Raw genomic sequence first — 15126 nt, 5'->3', positions numbered from 1 at the left:
TGTGTCCACCATCCTGCCTTGACCCCATTTCTTCCTGCTGCCAGTCAACCTTGGACACCCTGAAGGAGCCCTGCACCACAGTGGCAGGTGAAAGCCCTGTGAGTGGTACGTGCCTGGATGGCAGCTGTTGTCCTGACTGCTTGAGCTGTGCAGCTCCTTCCCACCCATCCGGACTGCTCTCTCCAAACCCTTTCCATCAAGCTTCAGAGACCTCATGGCATTGGAGAGACTTGGAGAGCGGAGTTAGGGAAGGCAACATCATTTTGGAGCTTTACAGGTGTAAGGCTGGGACCAAGTCCTGCTGTGAGTCTGGGGCAGAGGAGCAGGGAGAGCACTGCGGACTCGGGACTGCAGGGAGGACTCGGCGCAAAGCCTGGCTCCTGCAGTTGGCTTGCTGCTCCGGCTTGCTGCGCCGGCCGCCCTGGTTAGGCGAGAGGAGCGGGGCAGCGACCGCTGGTGCTGCTGGCACGGGCCAGCCCTAGCAGTAACGCTGCCTCCTCAGCCATGGAGCCATGATGGCTTCCCAGGACCCTTGTGTAGGGCCATGGCCGTTTCTTTCTGTTCCCCGTCCTCCCGTTTCCTATGCCCACCCAAAAATGTGCTGCCGTAGCAAAGTAATTTGCCTGAGTGCTGAGCCAGCTCTTGTGGGACAGCACCGCAACGGAGACCTTCAGGATAGCCAAGTAAAGATAGACAGATGAGGTGAAATTGGTGCAACCTCAGCGTGTAATAGCTCAGCTTCACATCTGTAGATTCTGGTCAAGACCTTGAGGAGAACATCAGGGCTTTCTGTTACCTCTGAGTATGCTTAAAATGAGAACCGTTCCTCCCACTGCCTGGTAAGTGGATTAGCCTGGCAAATTAAGGCTTTAGTTAGGATGACAGTAGAAGAGAGTATTTGGTCTCTGTCTCTATCAGTGCCCCTTGTCTCTAACGTTTCTTTTCTAGAAATTGAAAAAAATACCCTATGCGTGTTTGAGATTGTATTTAGTCTCTCAAGATGGCATCCCAGGTCTGCTGTTCAATTAGGGAGTATGCCTCAGTAATCCTTATTTAATTAGAGCTCCTTGTCGTGCTCCCTGGGAGCTGCACTTGTAATTGGATTCGCACAAGTGAGAATATGCAGAGGCTACCTCCAAGGGAAGTTGTACTTCGCCAGCACGCGTTGCTTACCCGGCGTTCTGCGAGACTCTTTCCTCTGCATATTCACGTTACGGTTCCTGTCCGCCTCCTGTTCTTCCTCGGAGTTCTGCCGCCCTGCGGTTACGGCGTTCGGTAGGAATGACGGACGCGTCGAGCACTGAACGGCTCTTTAAATCCCTGATTGCTTGGTGCTGTGAGAGGCCGCTTGTACAGTCCTGGTAGCCGCTGCTCTCCGGGGAAGCTCCTGTAGCTCACCAGCACTGGAGAGCCAAAAGCCCTGGTGTGAATATGCAAGGAGAGCGCTCTCGGAGAACGCCTCCCTGGTAAGCAGCCTTTCTGTCCTTCTGCGTTTAGCCGAAAACGGCAAGCGTGATTTTGTAATTCCCTCTTTGCAAATACTGAATTCATTTTCTCTCTGATAAAAAGTATTCGGGAGGTTTCTGATTTGTGAGATTAATTTTAAAAGTGTTTCCTTCATAGCCAAAAAAAAAAAAAAAAAAGCTTTTATCTGTCTAAGTCTTGAGTATATACTCAGTTCAGTTGTAAATTGATGTGGTACTCTCTGCGTGGGTGTATGTGTAAATATACATATTTGAGCTCTAATACGTATCTCTGTCAGACAAAAAGCCACAATTACAGTACAGTCTTATATGTCTGAGAGTTGCACTCTTTTAAATTTTATTATATTGAGAGTAGATCAGATGGCCATGAGTCACTGACCGAGTCGCCTGTCCAATAGGATTAACAGCATTAATTCTCAAAACAAATTCTCCGGAAGAAAATCTAGTGTATATTGCTTTTCTCAATCTGTTTCTGTGTCCGTTTTTTGCAGACATGGAGTTCTGCGAGCCTCCCCGCATGCTGTGCTCGGGCTACCAGGCCGACGGGCGCGGGGCCTCGGAGCACAGCTACCCGCTGGAGGTGGGCTCCGATGGGGACACGGAGACGGAGGGCGGCGCCTCGCCGGACCGTGCCCTGCGCCTGTGGATGAGGGGGATGAAGTCGGAGCACAGCTCCTGCTTGTCGAGCCGGGCAAACTCTGCCTTGTCCCTGACTGACACCGACCACGAGAGGAAGTCTGATGGGGAGAATGGTAATAAAGAAACACATATGCGGCGCTAAAACAGGAATAGCACTGAATTTGAACCTTTCTTCTCCTTCTTGTTTGTTTTCACTTTCTTTTTCCTTCCTTCCTTCCTCCTTAGGTCTCTGTGAGAGGTAAAAATGTTATTTGATACCTATGTTGTGTTTATAGGGTAAGCTTATAGGGTAAGTCCTAGCTTAAGACAAAAAATGAGGCAGTGGTTTTGCTAAAATGTGCAGTTCTTCTTGCATCTTCGAGAGACAGCTACTTTCCAATCTTTGTGCAATAGGAAGTTTATCAATTGAATTTAATGGTCTATAAATTAGATTCTAAATAAATTTCTGTTTACACACTTACATCACACATATTCTGTGTACAATCCATCCTGCTCATGCTGGCTTCTGAGCTCAGCTTTAAGGCTCTACAGTCCGGTGACTTCAAAGAGACTACTCGGAGTCCTAAATACTGTCTTCAGCCATCATTTTGGGCTAAGACTTTTGGGCTGCGCTCACAAGAACTGAGCAGGTCCCTTTCATACTTCGTTTCTGCATTTCTCTTTGTACAGAAGGTAGGATTTCAGCTTACTTTTATGGAGTTTTTTTGTTTGGTTGGGTTTTTTTGTTTGTTTTTAGGTATTTCTTCTGTTCCAGATTTTTTTTCTGCTTATATGCTTAGTGTGTCACAGAAGGAAACACAGTTTCCATGTGTAATTGTGTAACAGAGGGGGAAAATTGAATTATTGTTTATATTAATTATCGTTCATCAAGCTGAAAATAATGTAAATCTACTAAAAATATTTCCTTAAAGAGTATATAGTAAGTAAACAAGTTTATCATGTTAGTATCAGCAAGTTCAGCCTATTTCTTATTTTTTTTAATAGCTGCATGTTAGGGCAGTTAAGTTTTTTAAGCTGTTAAGAAGAGATCAGGGAAAGAGTGAAAACAGCGCATGTGGCTTCAGCGTTGACAATGGCATATTTTAGAACATCTGTAGTAATAACATGCAAGAGAGTTCAATTATTAATGAATAGTGAAGCCCAGCTTTTACTTAAACCCCATAATCTTTGTGATGCTAGTGGTCTAAGCAGGTGTACCAGATCAACGCCATCCCCACAGTTGTAAAATGGAGCTGATGACCATGAGGGACTATTTTCACTCTGTTTTTTCTGCTCTTTGCAAACCCAATGTGTCAGTGTTTGGGATACGTGCCTGCTCCATACACTGGCTGCGGCTGTGAAAATATATGTTCGAATGTAGAAAAATGGGGTTACTTTGAAATGTGTAAACGGTATGCTTAGGATAGAATATCAGCATTTAAGACTACGAAGGAAGTTTTAAGTACTGGGTCAAAAAATTCTAATTTTTAGGCTTTGACCTGTATAGCTTATAGTGCCTTTTTACTCTTAGGTAGTTCATGGAGGGTGCATATTTCCTCTTGAATTTATTTATAACGTAATATAGTTTTTTAATGTGTTCTGAGTAGCCACATTTGAGAATTTACTTGAGGACTATTTTCCTTCATAGGCACATAGACCAGCTCTGAAATAATCACTGTTTAAACACGCTCTCTGGTTGTTTTGGAAGCATTGAACAGATTGTGGGAAACACCAACATTCCCATTTAAATCAGTATTGTCAATGTTAATAGCAACTAATAATAGCCTATTAGTGCACAAACTGCCTTCAGCTTTGCCTGAGGCTAAGGAAAATATATTTTAACTGCAAGTAAGGAATGACCAGTTTCTTTGGGGATTATTGCTTATTTCTGTTATGGTGAAACTAACTCTGTTTTAACATGAACAGTGTTACTCTACAATGTGTGAATGTAGACTTCCAATAGAAGCACTATAAAACAGCAATATAACTATATTCACTTCATTTCATTGCAGAAGACTGCAGTTACCCTCCGTTTGATGGAAGGATGGTATGTGGCATTGCAGGGTATCGGAACACGGAGATCGGTGGATCAGTCTGTGAGAAGACTGAGCTGATACATACTCTGAGTTACAACAGACTCCAGTACCTATTTTTTAATTAAATTGCCGTATCTTGGGATGAAAATATGGCCCTGAAACTACTTCCTAACGCTTTTGAGAATTGTATGAAGATGCACTATCGTGTTGTGTTGGGTTTGCTTTTATGTACCGTTTTCATGGTACTTTTAGGTACCGTATCTCAGCTGAGAGGTTGTAAGGAACTTGAGCCATTTCTAAAAATAACAAAATTTTTAGCCTGTTTTAGGTTAAGTTGAATTGTTTTGAACTGCATTAAGGGTAGCTTCTTTGACTTGGCTCTGACATGGACTTAGATATTTTTATGCAATTAATTACCCTTCTGTACTAAATGATGAAAACCTATAGCAGAATACTAGACTCCAGTGTCATATGGAATGCATACTCATTCTTGGGGGTAGATTCATGCTCCGTTCCTTTGGCTGCACAATTTTATGAAAACTAGACTTTAGCTATAGTTCTCAATCATGGAATATCACTTTAGAGTACTTGAGATCTGGGCAGGAGATTTTTTTAATAACATATTTGTCTTTTTTAAAACAAAACAAGGGGAAAAAAATATGCGGTTTAGAGTTTCCTTTTTCCTACAGAAATTATTGGGAAGCCTCTTAACATCAGCATTCAGGAGCAGATTCTATCTGGAGTAATAAATGTTGTAATAATTTCAAGAATTTTAAACACCAGATTACGAAGAATAAAATATTAGCCATATGTTAACAAGTAGAAGTAGTAGAGAAATACGGAACGCGTAAGTTACTTTCTTGTGTTCACTTAGTGTGAATCAGCAACAAAATCAGAAGCTCCCTAATTCTCACTCCTGAAAGTAAGTTTTGATCTAAAATATGCCAGTTAAAATCATGCGTAACTTCACTGAAGTCAATATAAGTCGATTCAGATGGGATCAGAATTCAGGTCCAGTGTTCTAACCTGGAGAACACATGCCTGCCTATATAAATCCTTATTGTACTAGGTTACAGATCAAAGCTGAGTTTAATGACACAGAAACGTGTAAGATTAATATTGTGTAATTCACCTAAGTATTTGTTCCATACCTTGGGAGCAATGGTCCGTTTAATAGAGCTCTTGACTCCAATTCCCTAAATCTTCGTGGGGTGGAGGATGGTCTGTCCTTTGCTTGCTGGGCAGGTGGGTGACTCTGGGCAAATCACTTCAGCTTAATTAGTAAAAGAAATGCTGAAGTTGTGAATACGCAGCTTTGTGAATACTGTGAATACACGTTCAGACATGGGGAGAATTTAACTAAGGACAAGATTCTGATTTAATTTATAGTATGTGTCAGTAGACCTACTGTGAAATCACACCTGTTTAAATTAGACCCAAATTCAGCTCTTCATAAAAGTGTTGTTTTTTAATGCAAAACAGTGAGAGCATTGAGATTAATGTTGCTGTTATTTACTGTTCTTTTGTAAACAAGCCAGTCATTAAGCTGATCTCTCACTTTCTGGTTTCTCCAGGAAATTATTGCCGACAGCTACATTGTAATAACAACACTGAGAAGAGTTACCCATGTGACTCGCTGTGCAGGATTCTGCTTGTAATAACTGTGGCTGTGTCTGAAGCATTTCCATTAGCTTTGGCCCTGACACTCACTACTTACAATGGAGCAATTAAGAAATTGAGTTACTAATTTGCAAGTAGAGCAGTTAGGTCAAATATGTGTGAGTAGCCTTGAATATATAGAGGTAAACATCAGTCTTAATCCCCTTTTATCTGGATCATTTAGTATTTTCCTCTCTATTCCTCGTGTTCCTTGTAGTTGAGATGTAGATTGTTTATAAAATGATGGTCGTGCATTGGATGCTTTCAGTCGCACTCTAGGATTTGGGCAACAGCATAGGATTTTGGGCACAAAATGCAAACCCTTGTGGTGAAATTTCTTGAATTTGTGGAGTTTTAAGATAGCTTCTCAGATAGCTGACATGGTCTCTAAGATGCCAGATAAAAAAGAGCCATTAATCCTCTCTTAATATGAGACTTTTTTTTTTTTTTTTTTTTTTTTTTTGCTTCAGTCATGTGTTTTTTTTTCCTAGTGCTTAAACAGTATTCTTATTGGTTGCTTCTACTATATAGTTTCAAGGAACCCTGCTCAGTGTCAAAGGAAGTGCATGAATCTCTGCAGTAACATGGCAGTAGTTTGGGGAGTGTTGGAGTGTACGTTGGTATTGTAGCTGCTCTGTTGGAGTTGTTAAAGAGTATAAGATTTTTTTTCCTTTAGAAATGTTATTGTCTCAAAAGAAACATGTAAGTCATCTGAATTGTCCTGGGTAAGCTTGAAATGCTTCTGTAGCATCACCTTGCCTGAAATATTGTGAAAACTTTGCATTCATAGAATTTCAGGTATGAAATTGTTCACATATGAAATTTGGTTAATGATGAGTTACTGTTTGTCAGGGAAAAAATCTGTCCTTTGAAATAACTGTCATCATTAGTTTTGTCTGCATATCTGTTGTTTCAAGCTTTACACTTTTCATATGGTATATTAAAATCAGTACACAGTGGTGTTAAAACACTCCCTTTCTTTTTTGTATTTATTTTTTAAGCCCAATGAACATTCATTTAAAGACAAATATCAAGCATTATTTAATGTTTTATGTTACAGATAATGACCAGATATTTAGAATCTAGTAGAAATATTTTTGATATTCCGTAATCCATATGACCTTTGCCTACAGCGTAGTAAAATGCAGCTATATATTTACCCGAGATTGTGTATTATTTTTAGCCCTGCAGTTTTGTTCTCTTTTATTGGTAACTGAGAGAGGGGAGGAAGGGAAGCTTGAGAACAGTCAGGACTAATTTTTATCCTAGAGATGAGTAACTTGGCATTAAAGCTCAAAAACAAATTACTTGGCTTTCCTCCTCTGTGATATGCAGAAGGAGTAGTGCATGCGGCTAAGGAGCCCGTAGCACTGTAATTATTGCTCCCTCTTTCCTTTGGATCCTTTTGACTTTTGTTGGTGGAAAAGCATGTTCAGGAAAAATATTTCCCCATATATTGCAGGGTGTTAAATGATGTTGCAGTGCTTCTGGCGCTCTCGGGAGCTCGGTTTCCCTGGGCCGCCCCGGAGGCGGCGGTGAGCGGGGACAGGCACAGAGCACCCGGCTCCTCTCAGCGTGCTGCGGGGCAAGAGCGCGGGGATCTTCTGCCCCTCCGCTTCAGCGATCTTCCTGGGAACAGGGGGACCCAGAACAAAATACTTTCTAGCTATTCAAGTGTGTGCCACTAATCGTGCATCAGAGCAGGTCTGGTTTAGGCTATTGCTGGGAACAGTTGTGTATTAAACAATAGACATGTCTGTGCTGATTTTTTTTTAATAAAATGTTTTATTTTTCATCTTTTTTGGTTAAACTTTAAAACAACTAGAAGACCAGAAGTTCACTTTACAGAAACAGCCTACAGTCGTATGTTATACGTACTTTCTTTTGAATAAATTATTTATTTTAGTTTTGATGCTGGTAATTTACTTTTATGTACTACTTTTGAAATATAAACAATTCCTGCTCTTATATCTTAAAATGTAAGTAATACTAATCCTTAAGTTGCTAATTTAGAACGGCAGTGCTCAAATGACTTTATATACCTGACAGGCAAGGCTTCCTTTTTATGGAAGACTTGCTTGTATTGGTCTTGAATGCTCACAGGTAGAAAGTAATCTATTTTCAGAGGAGAATAGTGTGCTGTTTCATTTATATCTAATATGTCCAACAGCATTAGCAAATGTCACAAATTTGATATCTCGAGTATGTATTACAAATTATGCTTTGAGGTAATCATTTTGCAATGCCAAGATAAAATTTGGTCCTGTTTCACTCCTCCTGTATGCTGCTGAAAAAAAAAATACCATTTTTCTTAATGTTTAAAGTTTATGAATAGTAATGCTGTACAGCTTATCTGGTCACATCCCTCCATGCTTTTTTTTTTTTTTTTTAATTCAGAAGTAATTTGCTAGGTAAGAGAAGGATATATGATTAATTTATATTATTAATTTATATCCCTTAACCATGCAGGGATTCTTATGCATATTGTTTGAATCTAAAAGGTAGGAAACCTATCCACTGTGTTTGGAAATAGTGTCATATAAGGAAAAGTATGTATAGTTAATATCAGAGTTTGGGTATTTGTGGAAAGGAAGAGGAATGGTAAAACAGTGGCCAATATTATGATGGCATTCACTAAGGGAATTACCGCTTTTTCAAACTAGTGTGATTATTACGCTGAACCTTAACTACTATGTCAAACTGTGTAATTTTGTAGTTACACTGTGAAGGTTTTCAAAGATGGTTATAGTTTTTCTTAGCTCTATAATCTTCAACAAGTCACATACAAAAGCATATATAAACATATATATAATGATGCATATAAAACATCACTGGTACAAAATGAGCCTAACAAGAAAACTTGTGAATTTTGATCATGCGAGGATTATACTTAAGGCTACCAGATAAATAAGGTCAAATTACTCATGTGGGTTCCTCTGCTGGTGAGATTTTAAATATGGAGATACCTAGGCTCTTCTTTTCCCCAGCAGAATGCTTTTCAACTGTTCTAAGTAGAATTACTGTAAATGAGATAGAAAGAAGGATCTATCAAATCAGGATGGGATTGGTAGAAAAGTGAAAAATACTGACAAATTATCCTTTTAGGGATAGGGAGGTTTAATCTAAATATTTATTCTTGACAGTATGAGAGCTTCTGAGGATTTATTATATCATCCTGTGGATGACAAAAGATTGTTCACTGTTCTTCCTTCAGCCTTTTTTTCATTTTTACCCATTTAATTTATGTGTTAAATTACATAGGAAAGTCATCTCCATTCTCAGATTTCTTAGTATTTCATTTCACATTGTGGGGGGTGTATGATGATCAGCATAAGTCTGTATTTTTCAGATTTACAAATATTAGCATATCCTCATTTTACAAAGGAGAAGTGCTGGTAGCAGCAAGTAGACTTGGTCAGAGAGTTTAAAAGTAAATGGTAAAAGGTAATTGTGCCCTTCACAGTCTTCTGAAAGTGAAAGAGAAAACAAACGTACTAGGCTCTATATTTCTTTTTTCTGCGGTAGAAGATAGGATAGGAATCTGAAGTTGTATGTAAAATTACAATTAGTTTATACAGAACAATACAGAATGGAATGTTACTTGTTTCTCCTTGCTTTCATTTACAGATCTTGCAAAAAGAAACGCAGTGTTTTAGATATTAGTTTTGTTTTCTTTAATGGTAACTAGCTCTGTGCACAATTTCATATTCTGTAACATAAGTTTAAGAGGAATTGTGTATAATTAGCTCTTCTGGAACATGGGTCCAGGAGCACTGAATAATTCCAGCAGGCTGCTTCCTCTCCCTAACAGATGTTTTTGAGTAATACTTTAATTAGATTCACATTTTCTGATGACTAATTATATTGCTGATGTAGTTTCTTTATCTTAAGCTTATACTCCTGATGATTTGCAATGTAAATTGTATATGGTGTTTCACAACGCTGACTTTGGATTGAGCAGCACATGTTGGCATCTGATGATGAGTTATTCATCACAAGCTGCATTGGCGGTACAGAGGAGCAGCTCTTCAGGCACAGAAACTGAGATGCCTTAGAACAGCTCTGCTCCTCTGACTTGGACCTTGGCCAGAAAAGAAGTCTTGAGGAAGACCTGCATGTAGGAGATGATGAGGTGAGGACGGCTTAGGAGGGTGAAGGTGTGGGTATCAGGTCAGAGTTGTTCAGATCAATTCAGCAGAAGCCTTGCTAAGAGCACCAAAAAGATTGTACAAAACCCATGGGACCAAAGACAAGATAGGGACACACTAAACTGTGTATAGCATTTATTATGGTGCACAGTGCTCTTCCCTGGCCACCTCCCCAGTTCTGTACATTAGAGCTTTATATCTTTTCCAACAATTAGAAATGTGTAGTAATCAAGAGAGCATGGTGCACTGGAAAATTTTTCTTAAGCTAAAAGAAGGAAAAGCATCAGTATTTCAAGTAAAGGCAAGTTAAGAGATAATTATGTGTAGCTATTTAATTTCACTTTGTCCCCAAGTGATACGTTTTAAAAGTTTGAACACATGCGTATCAATGATTTTGAAATATTTGTATGACAGTAGCTACTAGACTTTCTCCCTATTTTTATTTCTCTGAAGGTCCCATTTAGTTTTATGCTAATTTTGCTAGTAAGTACTGCAGAGAATGACTTCAGGTTGATCGAGGCAATGTTGCCTCACTTTGAGGGTATATTTGTGGAGGAGTTGATGTTACTGATGAACTATACATTTTTTTGTGGCTTTTGAATCTAGTCATTGCAACAAGTGTTACTGAGTGTTGCTTTGGGCTTGCTTATATAGCTGCAGTAAGCATGTCATTTGTTTTGAAGCTGCAATGAAATACCACTTGTAAATGAGCTTGGAATATTTTATGGTGATTTATTCTTGCTTTTTCCAAAATATTGTTACATTTCCCTGTCACTCAAGTATCACAGCCACGGGAGGGTGAAAGGTATATCTTATGTCAGCGTGGGTGGACCAATTTCTTTAAAGAACCAGATGTCCCTAGATGAATTTCAAGAAACTTATGAGCAGCATGTGAAAGAAATTGCTTAGTTGTGCTGTAGTAGGTTAGCCCGTAGGACCTTCAACGTGTCATCACTCTGCTTAGCCACAGCTCACTGGTGGGAAGTGTAGCACTTGCCGTAGTGTTAGGTGGCTCCCTGAAGCAATGCCTGTGCATTACAGGAAGGCAGCAAGGCGAAAAGGGGGTCTGTGTGCCACAAACAGGCCAAGAGAAAAGTGAAGTCAATCAGCAGAGCAAAACATATTTAATCAAGAGGTTATTACTCGTATTTTCCTATGTAGTAACTGAAATGTATATGTAATACAATTTTCTTTCTCTCTCTGCAGTTATTTTGGAGTAAAAATAAAATAATACATAGGATTTCAGTGCATTTACATCCGTGGTAACTGCTGTTTTGACTTTAATGCCTTTCTCATTGTCTCATCCAACAGCAATTTAAAGTGGCCCTTTTGGTTTGAGAATGTCCTCATATTTGATTAACTTTTCCCCAGACAGTGCTTTTGAGAGAGTGTACTTGCTGTTGCTTTGTCATGTTAAGCCCTTCTAAAACAGGTATTTTACTGTTTGCTGAAGCATAGGAATCATAATGCATGCTCTGAATTTGTGCTTTTCTGTGTAATATGGTATAGACAGATGAATTCAGTTGCGCAATCACAAGGTGTATCATAAGATATACAATGATGTAACTTAAAAATTGAATCTTATTTCAATTAATTTGCTTGGACTCATGTTATTGGGATCACAGAATAGAGCTACTTGCTGCAAATGCCTTGCTACTGGGTCCTGATGAGCAATGCAGTATTTCTAGCTCAGCAGCAGAGACTTTTAATTTGCTTGCTTTGTATTTCTGGCAGTACAAATTATAGATATTTGCAACACCTTCAGTTACCCCCAGAATCTTAAGAACAGAAAGCACATGGGTTACGATTACGGTTGTAGGTCCTCAAACTCCTTAATGGTGTGGTTTGTGGTTTCTTCTGGCTAGCGATCTGCCCAAAGCAGATTTTACTGGTTGCAGGAGCACTTGATTTTGGGGTTTGTGATGGCTTGCTTTCTCCCACAGTCGTTGTCAGAAAAGGGTGCTGTTTTAGAATACGCTGCTAATCACAGGTAGGGATTGGTCTGCCTGTGACCAAAAGCCTATAATGAAAGCCCCTGAATATCCTCTATGAGGAAGATGATAGCGACAGAGTGGTTTCTAGTTACAGAAACTGCTTTCGAAATCCTGAGATTGAGGTAAGGAATATGCCCTATCCTCCTGTGATGGGCACCTACTTGGTAAAATTATAAAAGGCTTAGCGCAGGTCCGGCCAGAGGGCATGCGTTGGGAAGTAAGGTGACGCACGTTCTGTTTGTAGCAGCTTGTTCAATTTAGTTCAGCAGAGCAGAGTCATCTTTGTGCATGGCCCTGCAACCCCGATTTCCCTTTCGGAGGAACTGTGCTACAGCACAGTCAGTTTTTTCAGGCTTTCCTGTGCTATGCTGACTCTCAAGAAACGCTTTTACCTCAGTAGCCTAAATGGGATGGAAAGAGCCATCCTTTTTTGTTTTCCTGGCATAGTGAGAGGGGAAGCAGAAGCTGCTGCTCCGTGAACAGTGCCGCCCTCGGACCGGATGCAGCGTGGCCTCCCTCACGTGTAGGCAGTGCGTTTGGGGCTGGCTGTCGTTGTTTGGCCAAGTCTCAGGTACAATTTGTTGTCTCTGGTCCAGCAGTGGAGCGAGGGAGGCTGCAGCCCTGAGAAATCTGCCTGCTTTGATACAAGGAGACCATGAGACGTTACCTGTGGTGCGGGCACATGAGGAAGCCCTTGCATCCCTGCCCTCCCTTGGCCTCAGTCTGGCAGCAAATTATTTAAGGAAGGGTTTTGTGCCACCTTCAAAAACCCTTAGAAATCTTTCCCTCCTCCCCAAACCAGGCTCAGAAGTCAGCATGAAGCTCTCTCATCAGTGCTTTTCCATGGCTGGTGTAAAGGAAGGTGGTGGTGCTGTGGCCTGGCCTCCCACCAGCAGGAAGACCAGCTGGTGGATGCTGGTGGAGGTGGGCACACCTGACATGGTTTTTCTTCCACAGTGTTATAATTATTCGCCATTTAGAATTGCCATTTGCCCTTTATAATGAGAGGCATTGCCCAGATGCTTTTTTGTGATTTTTAATGTATCTATGACTATTTCTTTTGTGGTTTTGCCCATGGGGAAAAATATAATTCAGTCATTCTTCCTCAACCTGCCTGGCTGGGCATTCAGTCAGGCCCCTGTTGGTGTCAGCCTTCCTACTGATGATTGCTGGGGTTGTTTTTATTCCAGCCGATGATTCTGTCTCCACTCTGGCTTTTTAATTTTTATAGTTCACTTCGTTTTGAACAGCAAATTCAACTGTGTTTGGATGTTGGCATATTTTGTTAGAAATATAGTCTCCTGAATACAGATTTCTCCATAGCTGCTAAAAATCCGCAGTGCTTGAAAGCTCCTTTATCTTTTTATAACCTATCTTTTTTCCCAATACGTTTTCTGATTACTGCACTACAGTCGATTTTCACTGGATCATTTTAGAGTGTCATAATTTATTTCTGATCCTTAGTACCTCTCATCCATGTCTGAAGTGGTCCACATAATTTCAGTCACTCATTTCTGTTTATGTTTTTTCTCTGAAGTCAGTCTTCTACATTTTGTCTCAAAATCTCTCTCTTGACTGGCATCACCATTTTAGTCTTGTGATATCCAATTTCCTTTTAATACAAAATCAAATAGAAAGCATTTCCTGTACTTTAGCAGCTTACTATAGTTGCATTTTTTTTCAGCTGTCTTGTAGGTATCTTAAAAATTGGTTACTGGCTAATAGTGGCAAAAAGAAAAAAATCTAGAAGAAAAAAGGTAGAATGACTTTTATATTGAAAGAATTTTTTTAAAAATATTATGTTTATAAATATAATAAAATAGACATGTTTATATGCAATTACTTTAGAATGTTAACAATGCTTATTAATGTTAAGAAAGAGCCATAATAAGGAAACAGTCTAAATAACTATCCATAAATTTTTAGCATGAATCATTGTGGCATTTCTTGTTCATTCATTTCCTGTACAATAATTTAGAATGATTAGCTACCATCTGCTAAAAAAAATAAAAATAAGAACCAGAACGCTACAACTCTTCATGTTGCAGAAACCTACATCAAAGCCTGAAATTCGATTTAGGTTTCTGTATCAGGCTTGGTAAGAGCTCTTAAACTGAACTGTGGTCAAATCTGTGACAAGTAGTCTCAGTTTAAAAAAAACTGTCTGTGAGTTGCCATTTTCAAATGGCTTCAGCCTCAAATTAAATAAAAGCAAATTGTTTTAACTGATTTTCTTCCAAAGCTTTAGGTTTGTGCAGGGATGAAATAAAATATAGTTCCTGGCTTTGAACTCATGTAAATTGATCCAACCTCTAGACATCTGGCAGAACTCAGGTTGTAGCTTCCCACTGGGGAGATATGCATTAGGAGGCAGAGGGAGTAAACATAAATAACCTGCAGCCAGATTGGAAACCAGCAAGGACAGTCCGCGAAGGGGGGATGTTTGGCTGTTAGCTTTGCCCGCTCAGGTCGTGTTTTGATGATAGTCTTTGACGGCAGTTCCCTGTAGAATCCCCATCACCACAGATGCAGTCTCCTGCACTACTGCCCCTGTCACTGCTGCCCTTTCAGTGTAAAATGATGTAATTTGCAGCTTCATATGCCCGTAGAAAAGAAGAAGTAGTCGAGTCCTCTTAGAAGTGTAGCCGTTTAGTTCAGGTCTCCAGCATAGCTGCCAAGAAGTCGTGGCAGCAACTTCCCGTCCTGCTGCTTTCCTTGCTTCCTGTCAAAATGTTCTCTACTTGCTTGCCTCAGTTAAAGTCCCCTTATGTTCTCTAAGGGCACCTACATATTTATATGATGGTGTTAGTAAAGTCTATGATTGATAATATTCTGCAACTTGAATCCCCGAATCAGCATCATTATAAAGCTGAAAAAAAATCAAGCAGACAGGAATCAAGAAATGGAAATATGAGGTGCTAAATTAATTTAAGAAAAAAAAAAGAGGGGGGAGAAAAAAACAAATGTGTATAATATTCAGAAGCATTCGTTCATGGAGAACGAGAGGACCTTGTTATATTCCTGAGACCTGTGTCATCCTGAGAAGAGAGATGCTGAAGTGCAAGTCAAACTCTTTCTGGGTGGCCTCCTAGGATGGAACTCTTGGCATTGGCCACACTGCTTATTCTGCTAGATAACAAATAACCGCATGCTCTGGCTTGTAGCAGCTTGAGAAGTTTGAAAGCGT

At 39.9% G+C, this 15126-nt stretch overlaps 1 protein-coding gene across 1 annotated transcript in view; it reads left to right on the top strand.

The window, feature by feature from the left end:
* TENM1 (teneurin transmembrane protein 1) overlaps positions 1-15126 on the top strand; it is a 311517-nt gene that overhangs the window by 99691 nt on the left and 196700 nt on the right. The window contains exon 3 of the mRNA XM_062584304.1: positions 1976-2236. Coding sequence (XP_062440288.1) covers positions 1976-2236 — 261 coding nt within the window. The remainder of the gene's footprint in view (positions 1-1975; positions 2237-15126) is intronic.

The sequence above is a fragment of the Rhea pennata genome, chromosome 11 (assembly GCF_028389875.1).
Source record: "Rhea pennata isolate bPtePen1 chromosome 11, bPtePen1.pri, whole genome shotgun sequence".
NCBI classification, from domain to species: domain Eukaryota; kingdom Metazoa; phylum Chordata; class Aves; order Rheiformes; family Rheidae; genus Rhea; species Rhea pennata.
The sequence above is the reverse complement of the archived record's forward strand: the minus strand, read 5'-3'. Positions and strand labels throughout refer to the sequence as shown.